This window comes from Nerophis ophidion, linkage group LG02 (assembly GCF_033978795.1).
Source record: "Nerophis ophidion isolate RoL-2023_Sa linkage group LG02, RoL_Noph_v1.0, whole genome shotgun sequence".
In the NCBI taxonomy this organism is placed as follows: Eukaryota; Metazoa; Chordata; class Actinopteri; order Syngnathiformes; family Syngnathidae; genus Nerophis; species Nerophis ophidion.
The window spans coordinates 18,878,016-18,901,765 of NC_084612.1; the positions used below are offsets into that span (position 1 = coordinate 18,878,016).

The following is a 23,750-nucleotide window of genomic DNA, read 5'->3' on the forward strand; positions in this document are numbered from 1 at the left end:
CGCCTGCCTTGAATTACTGCCGGGTCACACTTGCTTCCCAAAATAATTAGCGCATGCTTAGTATTACCGCCTGCTCAAACTCGTGACGTCACGAGTGACACTTCCCCTGTCATCATTTTCAAAATGGAGGAGGCTGATTTCAATACCGGTAATTTAAAATCGCATAAAGATAAGAAGATTAAGAGCTATTCAGTAGGATTTAAGGTCCAAGCTTACATCACACTCAAATTTTTACCGCATACCTTTGGTAAGTGCCGGCGTGAGAAGAGGTTTTAAAATAATTAGCGCATGCTTACTTTTACCGCATGCCTTTGGTAAGCGCAGGAGTGAGAAGAGGTTTTAAATTAATTAGCGCTCCCGGTGGCAATTCAAGGAAATACGGTAAGCCTAATTATGCTAAACTCAGCTATGCTAAACTAAGCGCAACTAAGCTAAACAGGTATCAGATCAACTATGCTAAACTCAGCTATACTACACTCAAGTTAGTAACTATGCTAAGAAAAACTAAGCTCAACTATGCTAAACAAAATCAAAACTCTTCTCTGCTAAACTAACTTGAGCAATGCTAAACTCAACTATGCTAAAATAAACTAAACTATAGTAAGTAAAACTGAGCTCATAGATGCTAAACTAAACTATGCTAAACTCAACTACCGTATTTCCTTGGTATGCGCTAATTATTTTGCGAAGCGAGTTTGACCCGGCAGTAATTCAAGGCAGGCGCATAACTATATGCCCTGCGGCAATTCAAGGAAATGCGGTATGCTGAACTAAGCTTAAATTAAGTTTATTATGCTAAAATAAATCAACTAAGGTTAACTAAATTGAATGATGCTAAGCTTAGCTATGCTAAAAACACAAGGTCAACTCGGCTATTCAAAGATAAAACAATGACCATGAATTGATTATCGTGGACCCCGACTTAAACAAGTTGAAAAACTTATTGGGGTGTTACCATTTAGTGGTCAATTGTACGGAATATGTACTGTACTGTGCAATCTACTAATAAAAGTTTCAATCAATCAGTAATATAATTTAACATAAAATAGGCTACGCTGAGCTATGCTACAATAAACTCAACTACTCTAAGTAATGCCAACTGTGCACAAACTGCTGCCATAGGTCAATTAATCTGTGATAAAAAATATTACTTTTTGTAACAGTGAAGTTGCAGCATAGACTAACGAGCGACGGCATAAGAGTTCTGTCACGCCAAATTTTTTCTCCCTACAAAAACCTTCCCCCCCATTTACTTCCGGGGTCATGATTAATACAGACGTTTTGTTAACGCTGTATTACAAAAATATAACGCTATATTCTAAAAATACAGACGTTTTGTTAACGCTATATTATAAAAAAATTTAAAAAACAATTTACAAACACAAGCTATGGGATGACATAAGAGGAAACGTGACCCTGGAAGTAAATGCGTCATCCCATAGCTTGTGTTTATAAATTGTTTTTTTGTTTCGTTTTTTTAATAATATAGCGTTAACAAAATGTCTGTATTTTTATAATATAGCGTTATATTTTTATAATATAGCGTTAACAAAATGTCTGTATTAATCATGACCCGGAAGTAAATGGGGGGGGAAGGTTTTTGTAAGGGGGAAGAAATTTGGCGTGACAGCTCCATGGATGGACTACACGGGAGAATCATCCAGGTGTCCTCACCGCCATTTCCTGTTTGATGCACTCAATGGTGGCCTCCAGCGCTCTGGTGCCTCGTGTGGCCTCATCCTCCACAGCCTTGACTGTCTTTAGCAGGGACGTCACGTTGGTCACCATCACCTGTGAGGGAAATGATCAGAAAATTATAAACTAATATATTAAACTACTACTCATAATGGATATAATTACTGTATATATGAAATACAGTACAGGCCAAAAGTTTGGACACACCTTCTCATTCAATGCATTTTCTTTATTTTCATGACTATTTACATTGTAGATTGTCACTAATAATATAGTGAATATGTATTAGGTGATTATATCGTGCCTTTACGCTATAAAGGTGGCTAAACAGATATGCATAAAAGGCAGATTTAGTTCAAGAATCCATGGTAGACTTGGCTGCTGCATAAAAATATGTAAATGTGTAATACATGATTATTATTATATTTTCTGGATATCATTTGATATGCAGGTGTACCAAATGGAGTGTGCGTATGAGCCCAGCATATAAATCATGTGTTCCAGGCATTATGGTTCGCTCACCTTGGCGGCGCTTTTCAGCTGGTACATGGACGGGTCGTCTGCTGCTTTGCCGGCGGCACACTTGGTGGCGCTGATGAGCTCCGCCAGTGCCTTGGCGACGTCTTTGACGGCATTTATCAGAACCACCTACAGCACGGGCCAGATAGGGTTATGAGATTATGAGGGATAATGGGACATTTAAGAAGTAGTGGTTGAATATTACTGCATATGGAAAAGAGTATCCTAAAGTTCTGTTGAGCTGACCAACCTGAGTCTCTGGATCGTCTGAGCCGATGCTGGCGGCTCCCAGTTTGACCACATCAGTGAGATGGGTGATGGTTTTGGCAGAAGACTGGGCCGCCTGAGCCAACCTGTCCTGACCGGAAGCGGCACCAGACACCAACATCTTCGTGTCCTCCACCAAAGCTTTGGCCGTCTTTAAAATGTTCTCTCTAAAACAAAAGTGTCATGGTCAAGGAACAGAATGCAAAAGATGGAAACAAACATACTGTATTATGACTATGACTACTACTATAATGAAAACAATAAAACAATAATATTAATACTAAAAAATTGTGAGGGTCTGCTGGGAACGTCTGGCAGTCTCCTGTCAGAGAGAGTTTCAATTCACACCTCCGGAAGAACTTTGAACATGTCACCAAGGAGGTGCGGGACATTGAGTCCGAGTGGACCATGTTCCGAACCTCTATTGTCGAGGCGGCTGATTGGAGCTGTGGCCGCAAGGTTGTTGGTGCCTGTCGTGGCGGTAATCCCAGAACCCGTTGGTGGACACCAGCAGTGAGGGATGCCGTCAAGCTGAAGAAGGAGTCCTATCGGGTTCTTTTGGCTCATAGGACTCCGGAGGCAGTGGACGGGTACCGACGGGCCAAGCGGTGTGCAGCTTTAGCGGTCGCGGAGGCAAAAACTCGGACATGGGAAGAGTTCGGGGAAGCCATGGAAAACGACTTCCGGACGGCTTCGAAGCGATTCTGGACCACCATACGGCGCCTCAGGAAGGGGAAGCAGTGCACTATCAACACCGTGTATGGTGCGGATGGTGTTCTGCTGACTTCGACTGCGGATGTTGTGGATCGGTGGAGGGAATACTTCGAAGACCTCCTCAATCCCACCAACACGTCTTTCTTTGAGGAAGCGGTGCCTGGGGAATCTGTAGTGGACTCTCCTATTTCTGGGGCTGAGGTCGCTGAGGTAGTTAAAAAGCTCCTTGGCGGCAAGGCCCCGGGGGTGGATGAGATCCGCCCGGAGTTCCTTAAGGCTCTGGATGCTGTGGGGCTGTCTTGGTTGACAAGACTCTGCAGCATCGCGTGGACATCGGGGGCGGTACCTCTGGATTGGCAGACCGGGGTGGTGGTCCTTCTCTTTAAGAAGGGGGACCGGAGGGTGTGTTCCAACTATCGTGGGATCACACTCCTCAGCCTTCCCGGTAAGGTTTATTCAGGTGCACTGGAGAGGAGGCTTCGCCGGATAGTCGAACCTCGGATTCAGGAGGAACAGTGTGGTTTTCGTCCTGGTCGTGGAACTGTGGACCAGCTCTATACTCTCGGCAGGGTTCTTGAGGGTGTATGGGAGTTTGCCCAACCAGTCTACATGTGCTTTGTGGACTTGGAGAAGGCATTCGACCGTGTCCCTCGGGAAGTCCTGTGGGGAGTGCTCAGAGAGTATGGGGTATCGGACTGTCTTATTGTGGTAGTCCGCTCCCTGTATGATCAGTGTCAGAGCTTGGTCCGCATTGCTGGCAGTAAGTCGGACACGTTTCCAGTGAGGGTTGGACTCCGCCAAGGCTGTCCTTTGTCACCGATTCTGTTCATAACTTTTATGGACAGAATTTCTAGGCGCAGCCAAGGCGTTGAGGGGTTCCGGTTTGGTGGCCACGGGATTAAGTCTCTGCTTTTTGCAGATGATGTAGTCCTGATGGCTTCATCTGGCCGGGATCTTCAGCTCTCACTGGATCGGTTCGCAGCCAAGTGTGAAGCGACCGGAATGAGAATCAGCACCTCCAAGTCCGAGTCCATGGTTCTCGCCCGGAAAAGGGTGGAGTGCCATCTCCGGGTTGGGGAGGAGACCCTGCCCCAAGTGGAGGAGTTCAAATACCTAGGAGTCTTGTTCACGAGTGGGGGAAGAGTGGATCGTGAGATCGACAGGCGGATCGGTGCGGCGTCTTCAGTAATGCGGACGTTGTATCGATCCGTTGTGGTGAAGAAGGAGCTGAGCCGGAAGGCAAAGCTCTCAATTTACCGGTCGATCTACGTTCCCATCCTCACCTATGGTCATGAGCTTTGGGTCATGACCGAAAGGATAAGATCACGGGTACAAGCGGCCGAAATGAGTTTCCTCCGCCGGGTGGCGGGGCTCTCCCTTAGAGATAGGGTGAGAAGCTCTGCCATCCGGGAGGAGCTCAACGTAAAGCCGCTGCTCCTCCACATCGAGAGGAGCCAGATGAAGTGGTTCGGGCATCTGGTCAGGATGCCACCCGAACGCCTCCCTAGGGATGTGTTTAGGGCACGTCCAGCTGGTAGGAGGCCACGGGGAAGACCCAGGACACGTTGGGAAGACTATGTCTCCCGGCTGGCCTGGGAACGCCTCGGGATCCCCCGGGAAGAGCTAGACGAAGTGGCTGGAGATAGGGAAGTCTGGGCTTCCCTGCTTAGGCTGCTGCCCCCGCGACCCGACCTCGGATAAGCGGAAGATGATGGATGGATAAAACAATAATATTAATACTGATATACATTTCTTTAGTAGTATTATTTTCATTATTGTAAGCTCTCAATTATTTTTTATAATAATGAGAATTACAACAGATGAAAAAAAACACACATAAAAAGCTACAGTATAAATAAAATAAAAAAGGCATAACATGGGGTACATACAGTACAGGCCAAAAGTTTGGACATACCTTCTCATTTCAATGCCTTTTATTTATTTTCATGACTATTTACATTGTAGATTGTAACTGAAGGCATAAAAACTATGACACCTGTGAAGTGAAAACCCTTCCAGGTGACTACCTCTTCAAACTCATCGAGAGAATGCCAAGCGTATGCAAAACAGTAATCAGAGCAAAGGGTGGCTATTTTGAAGAAACTAGAATATAACTTGTTTTCAGTTATTTCACCTTTTTTTTTTAAAAAGTACATAACTCCACATGTGTTCATTCATAGTTGTGATGCCTTCAGCGAAAATCTACAATGTAAATAGTCATGAATATAAAGAAAACACATTGAATGAGGTGTGTCCAAACTTTTGGCGTGTACTGTATACAGCCATGAAGTATTATGACAAATATTAAAACTGCTAATAATAATTTTAGTATTTCAAATATAAAACTAGTTCAGTATTTTTACAACAAATGCAATAAAAAAAAATAGTATAACAATGTAAATAATATCAAAATGGTGCAACAGAAGTTATACAATAAGGAGTATTATGACTACTATTACTACTACTAGTAATAATAATAATGTTATTTTTTAATATTTAGAATTATAAATTTGATATAATTACATTTAATAACATTTCCATATAGCAACCAAAATAATAATAATAATAATAATAATAACAATGGTAATAATAATAATAATAGCAACAGCTGCAATAAAATAAAAATCTACGCTACATAAATCAGGGGTCGAACATGCGGCTCACGACAAGACTTTGCGAAGTGTAAAATTGAGAGAAACTGCTGTTCTAAATGTGGCCACTGGATGTCGCAATAGCAATTCTGAAAGGCAAGCCAATTGTTTATACCGGGGAGAGCAAGTATACCAAGCAAAAAGTACACGGTAAAGCGGGGCTGTGACTCCTCTACCTCGACCCAACGTAAAACAAACACGAAAGGAACAAGCGGTAGAAAATGGATGGATGGAGAGTAAACCCACTTAAAATGCTGCATGAGACACTGCACATTGATATAGTTCTGTGAAAATGATTGTCTTCTGTGCAAATTTGAAGAAAGTGAACAGTGGAAATGACAAATGAGGTAGATGATACATAGAATAGTTTTTACTCATGCTTTATTTTGTTTTATTTTTCAAAGTTTAATCACTTTGTAGATACACTGAGATTAAGTCTAAGTTCATTGTGTTCTTCATGGTGTTTTTGAAACTCCACCAATTTTTTCCTCAGAATTTTCAACTAACTTGAAGTATTTTGTCTAGAGGATTATTTTAGATTTGTACATTTTCCAAATGTGCTTTTTCCATTTTAGGTCAAAGTAAAACAAACAAAACAGTCGGAAGTTGTCATAGATGTATTTTTAGTTATTATGCCAGTCCGGCCTACATGGGAATAACATTTCCTCCATGTGGCTCCTGACCTAAAATTAGTTTGACATCCCCGCTATCAATTATTTTAAATTGCCGCAACAACAGGTATAAAGTCATGGAGTATTATGACTACCATTAGTACTACTACTACTACTACTACTACTAGTAATAATAACAATAGTATTTATTGTTAAATATTTAGAATTATGCCTTCATTATTATTACATCTCATTCTAACATTTCAATATATTGTATGGTTATAGTAATAATTACAAAAGCTGCAATAACAAAAACAACACTATAAGTAATATTAAATTAGCGGAATATCAGATATACAGTCATTGAGTATTATGACTATTATTACTACTAGTACTAGTAATAACAACAACAATAATACTTACTTAAATATTTACAATTATACCTTTAATATTATTAGATGTTTTATTATACCATTTGAATACATTTTATTGTTATGATAATCCCTACAAAATCTGCAATAAAAAAGACCAACAAAATAAATATTAAAATAGCGCCAAATCGGGTATATAGTCATGGAGTGTTATGACTACTATTACTACTAATAGTAGTAATATTAATTGTATCTGTATTGTTATATGTGTAATATTATTATTATATTTAATTATAACACATTTAAATATGTTTTATATTTATGAAAAATAACAACTGCTGCAATTAAAAACGCTATATTTCTATATATTTAGAATTATATGATTAATATAATTATATTTAATTACAAAAAAATACATATGTTTTATATTTATGAAAAATAACAACTGCTGCAAAAAAAACAAAAAAAAACTACAGTATATTAAAATGGGTATACAGTCATGCAGTACTATGACTTTTATTACCGCTGCTAGTTATAATAGTATTTCTATTGCTAAATGTATGTTTAGAATTAAACCTTTAATATCAGATTTATTTACAACATCATTCATTAGCTGTGATAAACAGTTGATAAAAAATATATAAAAATGTTATAAATTATTTAATAGTATTAATAATACAAAACTTATTATGCATTTTGAAATGCTTTGTTACATTAAAGTCAAATCTTATTTTGTGTCACCATTGAACTAATCGATTTCCACAGTTTTTAACAGTGAGCCTTCTCTGCCTTCTCACTTCCATGCTTCTGGATGAACGCAGGGAAATATTTCATTAAACAATTTCACATTCCGATATTGGATTATATTTTTGCTCGGGGTGACAATAGAGTTTTGTCTTCTTATTGTCACCCCAAAAAATAGTTTCAGAGAGAAATATTGAAAGAAGAGACATTTCATCTTGCTTGCTCCGAGGGTAATTTGTAGTTCCTAACGGTGAAGACGCTGCCTCTTCCTTGTTTGCCTGTGCTAAGTCATCCCGTCACCTTCTGGTGAAACGTAACCACAGTCAATAAAACACATCCAAACATTTCCTGCCCCCACCTGTGGTCAGCGAAGGACTCGTCGTCCTCCGCGTTAAGAGTGCCGGCGGAGGCGAACATGATGGTGGTGTCCAAATCTGCGATGATGCCCGACACGGCGCTGGCTGCCGTGATGCAGGCCTGTGTGCCCTTGTTGCCAGCCTGCAGCGCCGACAGCACCAGAGACACCTGAGGACACGCAATGACAGCCTGTAATCAAGCGGCTCAGGGCGACAGACAGGAAGCACATTTTCAAACTAGTGTCACACAACGAAAATAGGGTTTTCACAGTACTTTCTTCTTCCTTTGTTTGTGGGATTATGTATTGGAAAATAATCATGCAGCGACCACAATACCATTTTTTTGCTAAAAAACAAACAAACACAAAACTCCAAAATGCCTCCTTTCTTGGCCGTCAATATGTCTATTTAACTTTTCTATGGCCAATATCAATGTGTTGCCTTAGACCAGGGGTACCCACACCTTATCAGCAGGCGAGCTATTTATCAAATGACCAAGTCAAGGTGATCTACCTCATATGCTGTACATGTATATGTGTTTGTACAGTACAGGCCAAAAGTTTGGACACACCTTCTCCTCATTCAATGCGTTTTCTTTATTTTCATGACTATTTACATTGTAGATTGTCACTGAAGGCTTCAAAACTATGAATGAACACGTGGAGTTACAGTGGGGAAAAAAGTATTTAGTCAGCCACCGATTGTGCAAGTTCTCCCACTTAAAATGATGACAGAGGTCTGTAATTTTCATCATAGGTACACTTCAACTGTGGGAGACAGAATGTGAAAAAAAAATCCAGGAATTCACATTGTAGGAATTCTTAAGAATGTATTTGTAAATTATGGTGGAAAATAAGTATTTGGTCAACCATTCAAAGCTCTCACTGATGGGAGGAGGTTTTGGCTCAAAATCTCATGATACATGGCCCCATTCATTCTTTCCTTAACACGGATCAATCGTCCTGTCCCCTTAGCAGACAAACATCCCCAAAGCATGATGTTTCCACCCCCATGCTTCACAGTAGGTGTGGTGTTCTTGGGATGCAACTCAGTATTTTTTTTTCTCCAAACACGACGAGTTGAGTTTATACCAAAAAGTTCTATTTTGGTTTCATCTGACCACATGACATTCTCCCAATCCTCTGCTGTATCATCCATGTATCCATTTTGGTATAAACTCAACTCGGCGTGTTTGGAGGAAGAAGAATACTGAGTTGCATCCCAAGAACACCATACCTACTGTGAAGCATGGGGGTGGAAACATCATGCTTTGGGGCTGTTTTTCTGTTAAGGGGACAGGACGATTCATCCGTGTTAAGGAAAGATTGAATGGGGCCATGTATCGTGAGATTTTGAGCCAGTACCTCCTTCCATCAGTGAGAGCTTTGAATGGTTGACCAAATACTTATTTTCCACCAGAATTTACAAATAAATTCTTTAAAATTCCTACAATGTGAATTCCTGGATTTTTTTTTTCACATTCTGTCTCTCACAGTTGGAGTGTACCTATGATAAAAATTACAGACATCTGTCATCATTTGAAGTGGGAGAACTTGTACAATCGGTGGCTGACTAAATACTTTTTTGCCCCACTGTATGTACTTAACAAAGATGAAATAACTGAAAACATGTTTTATATACTAGTTTCTTCAAAATAGCCACTCTTTGCTCTGATTACTGCTTTGCAAACTCCTGGCATTATCTCGATGAACTTCAAGCATACCTGTGAAGTGAAAACCATTTCAGGTGACTACCTCTTAAAGCTCATCGAGAGAATGCCAAGAGTGTGCAAAGCAGTATTCAGAGCAAAGGGTGGCTATGTTGAAGAAACTAGGATACAAAACATGTTTTAAGTTATTTCCCCTATTTTGTTAAGTACATAACTCCACATGTGTTCGTTCATAGTTGTGATGCCTATACAGTGACAGTCAATGTTGCTCAAAAATAGTCAATTTTAAAAGTCATTGCTTTTTTTTTTTAAGGATTTCCTACGAAATCTACTTTGAGTTACAGAAAATATCAAAAATGACAAACTAAAAAGCAGCAGTCCAATGTGATCTTATTGTAATGTTGATAGACTGAATCAAGTATTAATTTCTGAAAATAGAACATATTAACAGTAAAGGTAATGTACACTTTTGTTTTGCTTCTTAAACCACGTATGATTGGTACCTTCTCTGTGACGGCACGGGCGCAGTCGATAAGTTCTCGTTTGGTAAAGCTGTCAGAAGGAGTAATCTGCAGCGCTCCGGCCTTCTGGACCAAGAAGATGCATCCGTGGCCCAGCTCCTGCACTCTGGTCTTAATCTGCAAACCAATCTGGAAAAAACCCACACACACTTAAATTCATGCCATACTTGTTGTACTTCAGGACTCGTACCTCTTCTGGCTCGGCCGTGTGGGCGGCCATGCGCCCCTGCACCGCCAGCTGGCTGAAGTCTGCGGTCACCTGAGAGGCCAGACTCCCCAGCTCGTCCGGACACGTCACCGATTTGGTCATCTGAGTCACAAAAACAACGCAATATCATTAACTAGGGAAAAGTCTTCCAATGATGCTATGAGGACGATTTGTACCATTTCCTGGGCGGTGACTGCAATAGCTTTGGAGTGTTTCACCATACTGGTCTGGTAGTCCACAAAGGAGCCCTCCGGTTCAGGTGGCGTTCCCTCATCCAGCTACACGAGGACAGATGATAATTTATATTGCTTTGCCTCTAAAAAAAAAAAATCCATACTATGCCTCCCAAAATTAGGTCATAATACTATAGTTAGTGCTAAATAAAAAAAAAGTCAAATTATTCTGCATTTAAACATGATAAATGCGCTAATATTTTCTAAATAATGCCTTCACTTTGTCATAATTATAATTTAACAATAATAATTATAATAAAAAGTAATAATAACATTAATTCATGGAGAATTACAAATACAAAATAAAAACAACATTATGTTGTAATAGTGTATTATGTAATGATTTAGTGTAACTTTTGTAATCTAGCCTGAAACAACATTTTCCAAAACAATCTATAAAATTACATTAGATTTATGTTTGACCAATAAAACATCGGACTAGATTCTTATACATTGTTGATGAAGGCGATGTTTTTCTACATGATGCAGCAAATTGTTACATTTTATACGAAAAAAAAAAGGTGCAGCACCTCCATTTAATAATAACCTTTTGCCATGTGTAACATCTTCTTAAAAAATGTGACGTTACTACATGTATGTAGTAACACATCATTACACAATATGTTGTTACATGGCAGCATAATACAAAATACATTATTAAATGTGTAAATAATCTTCACATATCAGGTTACTCCCCAAACAAAAATCAACTATATTAGTATGATAAATGACCCACAAAATTACTTCATAAAACACAGATTAATGAGATCTATTACAAGGCAGGTATCAAAACACTATCCGTCTAATGCCGTGGTTCTCAAACTCACCTCAGAACCACTACCTCAGAAAACACTTTGCTCTCAAAGCACCACAATAATGACCAACATTAAAATACAGTAGCGTAGTAGGCCTAAATATTCATTAAATACAAGGCAGGGGTTCTATTAAAACAGCTACATTATATCTAATATTTTGCCCACTGTAACATTACAAACAGTTTGAACAGTAACACTGTTAGTATATTTAATTAGGTGATTCCTTGGTGTACCACTACATGGAGTGAGTTTGAGGATCACTGTTCTAATATACAGTGGGGCAATAAAGGATTTAGTCAGCCGATTGTGCAAGTTCTCCCACTTAAAATGAGGACTGAGGTCTGTAATTTTCATCATAGGAACACTTCAACTGTGAGAGACAGAATGTGAAAAAAAAATCCAGGAATTCACATTGTAGGAATTTTAAAGAATCTATTTGTAAATTCTGGTGGAAAATAAGTATTTGGTCAACCATTCAAAGCTCTCACTGATGGAAGGAGGTTTTGGCTCAAAATCTCACGATACATGGCCCCATTCATTCTTTCCTTAACACGGATCAATCGTCCTGTCCCCCTAACAGAAGAACAGCCCCAAAGCATGATGTTTCCACCCCCATGCTTCACAGTAGGTGTGGTGTTCTTGGGATGCAACTCAGTATTCTTTTTCCTCCAAACACGACGAGTTGAGTTTATACCAAAAAGTTCTATTTTGGTTTCATCTGACCACATGACATTCTCCCAATCCTCTGCTGTATCATCCATGTATCCATTTTGGTATAAACTCAACTCGTCGTGTTTGGAGGAAGAAGAATACTGAGTTGCATCCCAAGAACACCATACCCACTGTGAAGCATGGGGGTGGAAACATCATGCTTTGGGGCTGTTTTTCTGCTAAGGGGACAGGTCAATTGATCCGTGTTAAGGAAAGAATGAATGGGGCCATGTATCGTGAGATTTTGAGACAAAACCTCCTTTCATCAGTGAGAGCTTTGAATGGTTGACCAAATACTTATTTTCCACCATAATTTGGAAATAAACTCTTTAAATTCCTAAAATGTGAATTCCTGGATTTTTTTTTTCACATTCTGTCTCTCACAGTTGAAGTGTACCTATGATGAAAATTACAGACCTCTGTCATCATTTGAAGTGGGAGAACTTGCACAATCGGTGGCTGACTGAATACTTTTTTGCCCCACTGTATGCTGCTCTAATGGTATAAATCCAAAATGAGCATTTTGTCATCAGTGTGGATGCAAAGTTTTTGAATTCCCATTGAATCGCGCGTTATTTGTGCCTTTAGCTGCACTTGCACAGCTGAAGGCTGCTAAAGGTCTGGTGAAGATGTGATCACAGCTTTAAAATAGCATCGCCTATAAAAAAACATGTGATTGCACTGCACACACGACAGCTCGTCTGCTAATTTAGACTGCTTATCACATCACACAGATCACATTATAAAAACTCTGCATGATTTAAAAAGTAAAAGCTGCAGCTGTTCGGTGCCAAACTGGTAAAATAGTGACTAAAACTGGTGCGTAAAAGGTAAACACGGACTCACCTTGGCCATGGCCTCGGCAATAGCGTCCACCATCCCTCCCACCATGCCTACTTCACTGGCGGCCTCGTTCAGCGTCACCATGATGTCATCCACCGCCTCCTTCATGAGCTGGGATGCCTCGGAGATGGCGTCGTGCGTGTGGGACGCCTAGCAGAGTACAAGGGCCATGATGAAGCCTTTGTAGCTAACAATTACATTTTGTTCCTCAAGAGGCAACTGTGAGTTACTGTAGGGCTGACTCTTTTCCTGAGGGCTACATACTGAAATGATCATTGTACATAATGTAAACCAAACATGTTATATGATATGCTATGAAGTCATGTATACAGAATTTAAAGAACAGCAACAGCCCAAAGCATATTATTTGAATTTACCTTTTCTCCGTACAGTACACTTTTTAAAAATGTTCACAATATCATGATTTTATTTCAATAATATCTATAATGTATTCCTGTAATATACACTCTCCCAACCTAATTTTCATTTTATTTCATATTTTTCATTTTCTTGTCAGGTTTTCTAAGAAAAATGTTTCCCTTTAATATTTCACCTTTCAGTATCTCCCCTTCCCCCCCACAATGATACAATTAGTGGTGTCCCGATACAACTTTTTAATTTCCGAAACAATACCAATATTGGATTCTGGATCATTTTCTCATACCCATATTGATCTGATACAATAACAGCACAAAGCATACGTACTTTTATTATTTTGTGGTGTGGAATGTTAGAAAAAACTTGGATAAGTGAAATGACTCAAACAGGGAACAATAGCAGGTATGAAAAATAGGGCTATGAATCTTTGGGAACCACACGATTCAATTCTTGGGGGTAAGAAAATCGATTCTTGATTCGATATAGGCATCTATGTCAAAAACATGATTTGTAATCCGATACTGCCAGAAAGGGAAAACTCTAATTAAGACCCTTATCTCGTAAGAGTTTTTTATTATTTTTTTTCCGTCATATTTTTTAGCTGTTGTGTTTATTGTATTTTTTTAGGTGCAGAGAGTCTACAAAAAACAGCAGTGGACCACAAATGGCCCTTGACCTGCACTTTAGAATGACCGCCGTGAGGCAAAAGAAGCAGCTGGAATATAGAGCTGCACTGCTGATGCATTCCAGAAAACTGGAAGTTTCAATGGCATTAAAAAATAATCCATCTATCCCCCCATGACATCTAACAATAACGGAAAATTCCATGTTAACATAAGACTATATATACAGTATCTGTACTTGTCATCATCATTTAAAACAACCATTTCTTCAAGGAAATAGATTTGCAAATAGAGGTGAAACTAAAAAAAAATGTCAATATCGTGCAGCTTGTGACAACCTTGACTTAAACATTTCAGAAATTGTGGAGTTTTCAAAAACGTTAAGTCATAATCATCAAAATGACAACAAATAAAAGCTTACCGTATCTCACTTTGCATGTAATGACTTTATATCACATATTAAGTTCACAGTTAAAGTTGAATTGCTGACATGAATTAACTTTGGCACAATATGCTAATTTTGTTTCCGTTTCATTTCATATTGCGTTACTATCACTGCTTTGAGGTACTGTATTTGGGTAAACAGAAAAATAAATAAACCCCAGTATTACTTTTTAGTCAATACTGTACATCAGGGGTCTCAAACACGCGGCCCGCGAGACGTTATTTTGCGGCCCACACCTTGATGTGAAAATTTAATGTTGGTGCAGCCAGCGAGTTTTATATGAATGGCGTTTTAAAGCATCATATTTGTATACCCTGAATTTTTCCGGGAGACTCCCAATTTTCAGTGCCCCTCCAGAGGTAATCGATCTCCCGAAATTTCACCCAAACAGCAGTATTAAGGTGGCACCGTGGAGACACTGCCTTTGGCGTCCTCTGCCTATTTGTACAAACAGCGTGCCAGCCCAATTACATGTTGTATTTGGCCTTTGTAGCCGCAGTAAGCGACTGCAAGACATAGTTGATCAACAGCCACACAGGTCACACTGAGGGTGGCCGTATAAACAACTTTATCACTGTTACAAATATGTGCCACACTGTGAACCCACACCAAACAAGAATGACAATCACATTTTGGGAGAACATCCGCACCATACCAAAACATAAACACAACAGAACAAATACCCAGAATCCCATGCAGCCCTGACTCGTCCGGGCTAAAATATACAACCCCTGCCCCCTCAACCCTGCCCCCTATTGTAGCCCGGAAGAGTTAGGGCTGCATTGGATTCTGGGTATTTGTTCTGTTGTGTTTATGTTGTGTTACGGTGCGGATGTTCTCCCAAAATGTGTTTGTCAATCTTGTTTAGTGTGGGTTCACAGTGTGGCGCGTATCTGAACAGTAATATACTGAAATAATGGTCCTCTTTAATATCACAACAAACTACTGTAAATTCATACTCATTTGCCTTGCGGTATGTGGTTAAACCGAGAAGAGTATTAACTATAAAATGATAACTATGACGTTACATTATTTAGCCCTATCATTATGTAAATAACTGCAGCATTACAGCTTAGCAGTTACAGTAAATTGCCTTAAAGATATTTCACAGTAAATTACTGTAAATGTTTACAGCAAGTTGTTTGCTGTAAATTTACAATGAAATGTTTACTGTACAGCTGCTGGACAGTTGTTTGATGACTAATTGCTTAATTCATCATTATTATTATATCATAATTAAGACCTTTTGTCTTGTTTTAATCTGCTAACATTCAAGACACGTTTTTTTTTAGTGTCTCTCTGGTTGGTCATCATCTGGGGCAACATGTAGCAAGCTTGCTTATGCATAAAAATCGGCCCTACGTAATTTTTCACGGCAAAGTTGAGATGTTTCAAGACTGATGTTGACGTTAAAATGTGCCTTGCCTGACGACAACTACCTAGCTGCCGTAAGCAGATGTCTACAAGCTGTAGATACTTAAGCGACACACAGAGGTGATGCTGCGTGACGGTAGAAAAAGTGCCAACTTTTATTCCTCGGACTGATTGATGTGCTCAGCAAAGACGTGAACAATTACCGCCGCACCGACATCTGGGACTAATTTGAAGTTGATTGCGATGCAAAAAAGAAACGCGCTTGGCTTTAAATAATCTGAATTTGTACTTTACGTATTGTACATCCTATTTTTAGTAGAAAATCAACTTGTTACATGAGGCCCTTGCTGGTTTACATGCGTAAATCTCTGGACTCAGAGTAGAAGTGAACTAGTCTTTCTCAGACTTTGAGGGAAAAACAATAAAGTCATATACTATGCGTGAAACAATATGTGAAGCTAGGCGAACATACATCTACAACTTTAAATATGTCCTCTTGTGTACCCAAGGGATCAATCCTACGACTAAACTGGTTTAATCTTAATAAAAATTACATTTGTAAAGTTACAAAAGATTTAAAGTTGGTATTATTTGCGGAAGATACAACAGTGTTTTGTTCAGGAGAGAACACACAGAAGATAATAACAGAAGACATTCACATATAAAAAAGATGGTTCGACAAAAACAGACTATCTTTGAATCTCAGTAAAACTAAAATAATGCTATTTGGTAACATTAGAAGACAATGTCAAACACAAATACAGATAGACGGAATAGAAATTGAAAGAGTAAATGAAACCAAACTTCTAGGTATAATGATTGATGAACTGGAAATTTCACGTAGAACATATACAACACAAGGTGCCAAGAAACATGTCAATAATTATAAGTCTAAATATGTTCTAGACCAAATATCACTTCATATTCTCTACTGCTCAATAGTGTTACCATATCTGAGTTATTGTGCAAAAATATGGGGAAAGAACAATAAATGTGCGCTTTATTCATTAACCATGTTACAAAAAAGATCAGTTAGAAAAATACATAATGTTGGATATAGAGAACATTCAAACCCTTTATTTATTGAATCGAAAATACTGAAATTCCACAATATAGTAACCTGCTACCTAAGAATATACAACAATTATTCTCAACAAAAGAGGAGGAATATAATCTTGGAAAAAAATAATAATTTGAAACACTTGTATGCTCGGACAACACTTAAGTCAGACCTGGGCAAATTAAGGCCCGGAGGCCTTACACGGCACGTTGTGCTTTTCAATCTGGCCCGCCGTACATTCCCAAATAAGTTTTTAGATCTTTAAGATCGAAACTGTAGCTGCCATTATGATGTACAGTGATGTTTTCAAATTACCGTAAGTCTTGAACTATACAAAGTATTTCAATGGTTGGAATCTGTGCTTTTGCATGATATACTAGTTACTATGGTAATCCAAGTCACAGCAGCTCAGACGAGGCAACAAGCACTCTGGGTGGGGAGCGTTTCCACAGAGTGTTTCTAGAGAGGACAGCCTGAAATGCGGGTGTCAGAGACAGACGCGGAAGGAGATTTTTACAATAAAGTTCAAAAGCTTAATGATATATCCCACTGGGTGTGAGTTGTCCTTGCCCACTGGGTGTGAGTTTTCCTTGCCCACTGGGTGTTCTTCCGAGGATGTCGTGGTCGTAGTAGTTTGTACAGTCCTTTGAGACATTTTTGATTAAGGGATATATAAATAAACATTAATTGATTGATTGATTGATTGATTGATATCAGATGTATCAGATTGTAGGTGGTGGGGGGGGGGGGGGGGGGGGTCACCCTTCGTGGTTATATTTCTCTGAGTTTGTTGCATTTTGTTTATGTTTCGCTTGATTGTAAAATATGTCGATTGAGAGGGCGTGTGACGTTCATATGTTGTCAATATTCAGTATTTTACCGTTCATAGTTATTAATATTGTAAATCCCACTTTCTTTATTTTCTTGTACATTCTGGGTGTCTCATTCAGTAAAAAAAATGTAAAATTCAATTTCCTTTTTAAAGGCGGTCTGTCATAACGTTTTAAGCATTCAGACATTATTGTGAGGTTTTGTATTAGTGTTCCTGAAAATAGATATACCGGCCCCCAGACACATTTTATTCTCTAAATTTGTCCCGCAAGTCAAAATAACTGCCTAGACCTGACTTAAGACCTTCAGTTTATCAGTATGTGGAATTAAAATATGGAATGAATTAAGCAAAGAAATCAAACAATGTACTAATATGATCAAATTCAAAAAGCTCTTTAAAATTAAAGTGTTTACAAAGTGCAAAAAAGAAGAATCATGATAAACATTCTGAATTTATTCCGTCCATCTATTAATTTTCGAGATAATCTTATTTATTCATATGAAATATAACTTACTCCACTAATTATTATTATTATTTTTGGTTTTAATGTTATTACTCATGGTATATTGTGAATACTTTGAGAACAGGAAGTGAACAAAAGTGTTAGCAACTGCTAGGTAAAGGAAAAGAGGTAAGAATAAATAAGCTCTGCTTCTTCCTTCTCCTTTTCGAATACGTTGAATAGAGAAACTGGAAATTGTGATGTAGCATGTTGTATGCAGGCATGTTCCAAATGAACTCAAACTCAACGCAATAGTGCACAATATCCTATGTTGTGCGACAAAACAATCATGTTGCAATAATAATGTCGGTTCAAATGAAATGTGTCTTTGAAATGATAAGAAAAAACATGCCAGGCAGGGGAAGAGCGAGACATCACACCTTTGGGTTTCCTCCTCCCTCCTTGGCAGCATACAGCATCTGCAGGGCGGACTCGGCCAAGGTCTTAGTCTGATCCAGGAAGGTCATCTGCTGCTGGTGGTCCTTCAGCTTGGACGCCACGCCCACCGCGGCCCTGATTAGCGGCTCAAAGTAGCGGGCCAGCTGGGTCACCTGTGGGGGGGGGCAGACCGCCGCATAAGCGAGGATGAACAGTGGTTGGCATGTCCTTTGACCCACAACTGGGTAATAGTCAAAATCAGTAGGGTTCTTGCTGCGACAAATGGACGTTGAATCACTTGAGCGCCCATGCTATGATATGCATAGGCCTAAGTATGTAGACAAATATTTCATCAATCAAGTGTGTGGAAATACTGTCAAAGCGCTTTGGGCTCCGTAAAAAGGGGTAAAAAAGCGCTATACAAGTACTACCCATTTACCATTTACATGTCAGCAAAGTCGCCAGTAAAAATTCATGACTGCTACTTAAATATAAAGTAAAGTGAAAAGCCCTGAAATACCTTGTGTCCTAGTTGTGAAGCTTCGCCCCTGGCAGCGGTGGAAACAGGGTCGACTAAGTAGCCAATTTCCTGCACGGAGGATGTCAGCTGTTCTTGCAGGGCCTGAAAAAAAGGAAATGACAATACATTTGCTCCTGTGTGGCTTTTTAGGAAAGAGAACATACGAAAGAGTGCTGCTCTGAGGAAACAAATGAGATATACGAGGTGTGTGGGAATGTTTTCAGCACTTGTGTAACTTAAGATTTATTTCAAATCCATACTACAAGCTTTCTCCTTTGAAGTAATCCCCTTGGAGTACATGTACAAACCCCTTTTCCATATTAGTTGGGAAATTGTGTTAGATGTAAATATAAACGGAATACAATGATTTGCAAATCCTTTTCAACCCATATTCAGTTGAATGCACTACAAAGACAAGATATTTGATGTTCAAACTCAAACTTCTTTTGCAAACAATAATTAACTTAGAATTTCATGGCTGCAACACGTGCCAAAGTAGTTGGGAAAGGGCATGTTCACCACTGTGTTACATCACCTTTTATTTTAACAACACTCAGTAAACGTTTGGGAACTGAGGAGACACATTTTTTAAACTTTTCAGATGGAATTCTTTCCCATTCGTGCTTGATGTACAGCTTAAGTTGTTCAACAGTCTGGGGGTCTCCGTTGTGGTATTTTAGGCTTCATAATGCGCCACACATTTTCAATGGGAGACAGGTCTGGACTACAAGCAGGCCAGTCTAGTACCTGCACTCTTTTACTATGGAGCCACGTTGATGTAACACATGGCTTGACATTGTCTTGCTGAAATAAGCAGGGGCGTCCATTAAAATGTTGCTTGGATGACAACATATGTTGCTCCAAAACCTGTATGGACCTTTCAGCATTAATGGTGCCTTCACAGATGTGTAAGTTACCCATGCCTTGGGATCTAATACACCCCCCTACCATCACAGATGCTGGCTTTTGAACTTTACGCCTATGAAAATCGGAATGGTTATTTACCTCTTTGTTCTGGAGGACACCACGTCCTTTGTTTCCAAGTATAATTTGAAATGTGGACTCGTCAGACCACGGAACATCTTTTCACTTTGCATCAGTGCAATTTAGGTGAGCTCGGGCCCAGCCAAGCCGGCAGCGTTTCAGGATGTTGTTGATAAATGGGTTTGGCTTTGCATAGAAGAGTTTTAACTCGCACTTACAGATGTAGCGACCAACTGTAGTTACTGACAGTGGTTTTATGAAGTGTTCCTGAGCCCACGTGCTGATATCCTTTACACACCGATGTCGGTTTTTGATGCAGTACCGCCTGAGGGATCCAAAGTCCGTAATATCATTGCTTACGTGCAGTGATTTCTCCAGATTCTTTGAACTTTTTGATGATTTTACGGACCGTAGATGGTAAAATCCCTAAATTCCTTGCAATAGCTTGTTGAGAAATGTTGTTCTAAAACTGTTCGACAATTTGCTTACAAAGTGGTGACACTCACTCCATCCTTGTTTGTGAATTACTTAGCATTTCATGGAAGCTGCTTTTATACCCAATCATGGCACCCACCTGTTCCCAATTAGCCTGCACACCTGTGGGATGTTCCATATAAGTGTTTGAAGAGCATTGCTCAACTTTATCAGTATTTATTGCCACCTTTCCCAACTTCTTTGTCACGTGTTGCTGGCATCGAATTCTAAAGTTTATGATTATTTGCAAAAAAAAAAAAAGTGTATCAGTTTGAACATCAAATTTGTAGCATATTCAACTGAATATGAGTTGAAAATGATATGCAAATCATTGTATTCCGTTTATATTTACAACTAACACAATTTCCCAACTCATATGGAAACAGGGTTTGTACTATGTAGCGCCCTTGGCCAGCCTTCTCACCCCCCCGCCTTGGATGGATTCTTCCAGTATCCTCTCCAACCGTCGTCACAATAGCGTCCACATCTTCCCCTTGAGTTTGGTAAACAGTCCTGGAACTTTACTGACACAACTCGTACGCCTCCAGGTGCAATGGAATATTTCACTATGCATGTCAACTGTGTCAGAAGTGGTTTTGTAACAGGTTTGGCTTTAAAGTATTCAACTGACAGGGACTCAAATGCCTGGAAACTAACCCTAGAATTATTTTTGATAACACAGGGGTGTCAACAGTCTGTTTTCCTTACCCAGTGTATTAGGGCTGAACGGTTATGACAAAAATAATAATCACGATTATATATGATTGACAATGTGATCACGATTAATTACATGATTATTCATTAATTTGAAAACACAAGTATTTATTATGCCACCAAAACTTCCCTTTAAATATAATTTAAGAAACACTTGGATATAAATAAGTAACAAATAAATCACAACAATTCAAATAATAATAGCAGCAAATACAATACATTTAAATAACTAACAATATAAAAACAATAACGTTCTGTTTTTCTGTTTAGTTTTGAATTCAGTCTTTTACTTTTTACATTCATTTTACCATCACAGCGTGTGTGTTATTTGTGTAAGATAAAATTTTATAAAATGTTTGTTGCTTACCCACGCCACCACCGCCACAGTAACGTTGGCAAAGTGGGGAAAACTCTGAAAGCTCACATGTAGCATGTATTGTTTTTAAATATATTAAACTGCTGATCATGTATTGACCTTGATTGGACTGTTTTTTATAGTCAATAAACAAAAAGGTGAAAATGTAAAACATTTTGTCTACATTTTTTTTCTTATAAGGCCTTGGGAAAAATACACACAAAAATTAATCACATGGGTATTATGCTCTAACATTTACTGGATTTTTCAGACAATAAGCAGTTAATTTTCCCCGCATGCTTTCAACCCTGCGGCTTATAAAACGGTGTGTCTAATTTATGGATTTTTCTTTACCAACGGCCATAATGTTTTGTGTTCAACAAATATTTTAACACCGACAAAGATGCATTATTGTTTGTGCTATGGGGACAATTTGGCTCACTGCAAATGCGGCGGGATGAAAATGTACTTCCTGTTTCGTGCCTTGAACCGAAGTACGTCCCGTTTCGTCTACTGTTTGTTTAAAGTGTTTGATAGAAGGCATTCGTCATCCACCACTCAAAGCAACGTTTGTTAAGTTTTGCAATAGAACTAAAACAATTCATACTTACTAAACCATCCCATGTGTGATTTCTGTAGGAGTGTTTTCATGCATATTTCTATGTGGTATTGTAATGTAATCAAGCTAGATTGTTAGCATTAACTAATATACTTACATGTTTATAGGTGTCTTTGTTCGTATCATTAACTTACAATGAAATTTTGTTTGTATTGTTTCAGTTTCGTAAATTGTTGAGTTATTGAGTCTGTTTAGCTGATTGGAGAGCTCGTCATACTTGCCAACCTTGAGACCTCCGATTTCGGGAGGTGGGGGTTGGGGGCGTGGTCGGGGGAAAGGCGGGGGGCGTGGTTGGGGGTGGGGCATGGTAAAGAGGGGGGGAGTATATTTACAGCTAGAATTCACCAATTCAAGTATATATATATATATATATACACATACATATATTATATATATATATATATACATACATAATATATATATATATATATATGTATATATATATATATATATATATATATATATATATATATATACACACACATATATATATATAGATGTAGATGTTATTGTCAAATATACATGTACAGTAGATGGCAGAGTGTCACAACATTGCTGTTTACGGCAGACGAACTGTTTTACGGTAGACGAAAACGTGACTGCTGTTATGTATTGTTACCGCGCTTGGAGGACGTTAATGAAACTGCCTAACAATAAACCCACATAAGAAACCAAGAACTCGCCCTCGATCATTCAACAGTTATAACTTCATTGGGCAGACACGCTGTTTATATTGTAGGAAAGCGGATGTGAAAACAGGCTGTCCTCACTCAGGTCCGCTTGGAGCTGGAGGGGGCGTGGCCTCCAGCTCCACCTGAATTTCGGGAGATTTTCTGGAGAAAATTTGTCCCGGGAAGTTTTCGGGAGAAGCGCTGAATTTCAGGAGTCTCCCGGAAAATCCAGGAGGGTTGGCAAGTATGGAGCTCGCTACCACAGCTAGTGGGTCCAGGACGATGACTTCTGTTTTTTTTTATCAGCCTTTTTACTGCCAAGTTACAGGCACTGTTTGGAAACAATTAAAGTATATAAATAAACATTCACAAAATCTTTTGTACCGGTGGCCTATGGTGCAACGCGGCTAATATACTGTATTTAAAAATACTTATTTATTCAAAAATGTGGTTAGTGAGGCTTAAATACCGGTGCGCTCTGTAGCCTGGAAAGTACGGTAAGTTAATAAGACTGAGCATTTTGTTGGTACATTTTAATACACAGTGATTTACCTATCAATACACTTTAAAATTTTGCTTATATGGCGACAGCTTGACCCTGGAACGGACTGTTTTCTATCATTTCTAAACAAATCAGAGGTTGATTAGCATTGGATTTTGTTCGACTTGAAAATTTCCATTGTATTTCTTGAATAAGAACAGAAGCATAATGTCATGAAACCAACATTGCATGACAACATTTGGAACACAACAAGCATCCTGGCTGGTCCACCAATAATTCCACAAGTATAGCTATGGAAGACAAACATATTGCACATCAAAATAAAGTAGCAGTTATTCTGTGCTGTTATCCAACTGCAAAGCGGTAGTTGGAGAGTATATGACATTCCTAT

The 23,750-nt window shown here is 38.9% G+C and overlaps 1 protein-coding gene across 4 annotated transcripts in view; it reads right to left on the reverse strand.

The window, feature by feature from the left end:
* tln2a (talin 2a) overlaps window positions 1–23,750 on the reverse strand; it is a 238,388-nt gene that overhangs the window by 15,026 nt on the left and 199,612 nt on the right. For all 4 annotated transcript variants that reach the window (XM_061878614.1, XM_061878589.1, XM_061878606.1 and 1 more), the window contains exons 41-50: window positions 19,041–19,142; window positions 18,523–18,693; window positions 12,932–13,078; window positions 10,503–10,604; window positions 10,309–10,428; window positions 10,101–10,247; window positions 7,931–8,097; window positions 2,465–2,648; window positions 2,218–2,343; window positions 1,675–1,791 (exon numbers count right to left, since the gene is read on the reverse strand). In XM_061878614.1, the coding sequence (XP_061734598.1) occupies window positions 1,675–1,791; window positions 2,218–2,343; window positions 2,465–2,648; window positions 7,931–8,097; window positions 10,101–10,247; window positions 10,309–10,428; window positions 10,503–10,604; window positions 12,932–13,078; window positions 18,523–18,693; window positions 19,041–19,142 (1,383 nt within the window). The remainder of the gene's footprint in view (window positions 1–1,674; window positions 1,792–2,217; window positions 2,344–2,464; window positions 2,649–7,930; window positions 8,098–10,100; window positions 10,248–10,308; window positions 10,429–10,502; window positions 10,605–12,931; window positions 13,079–18,522; window positions 18,694–19,040; window positions 19,143–23,750) is intronic.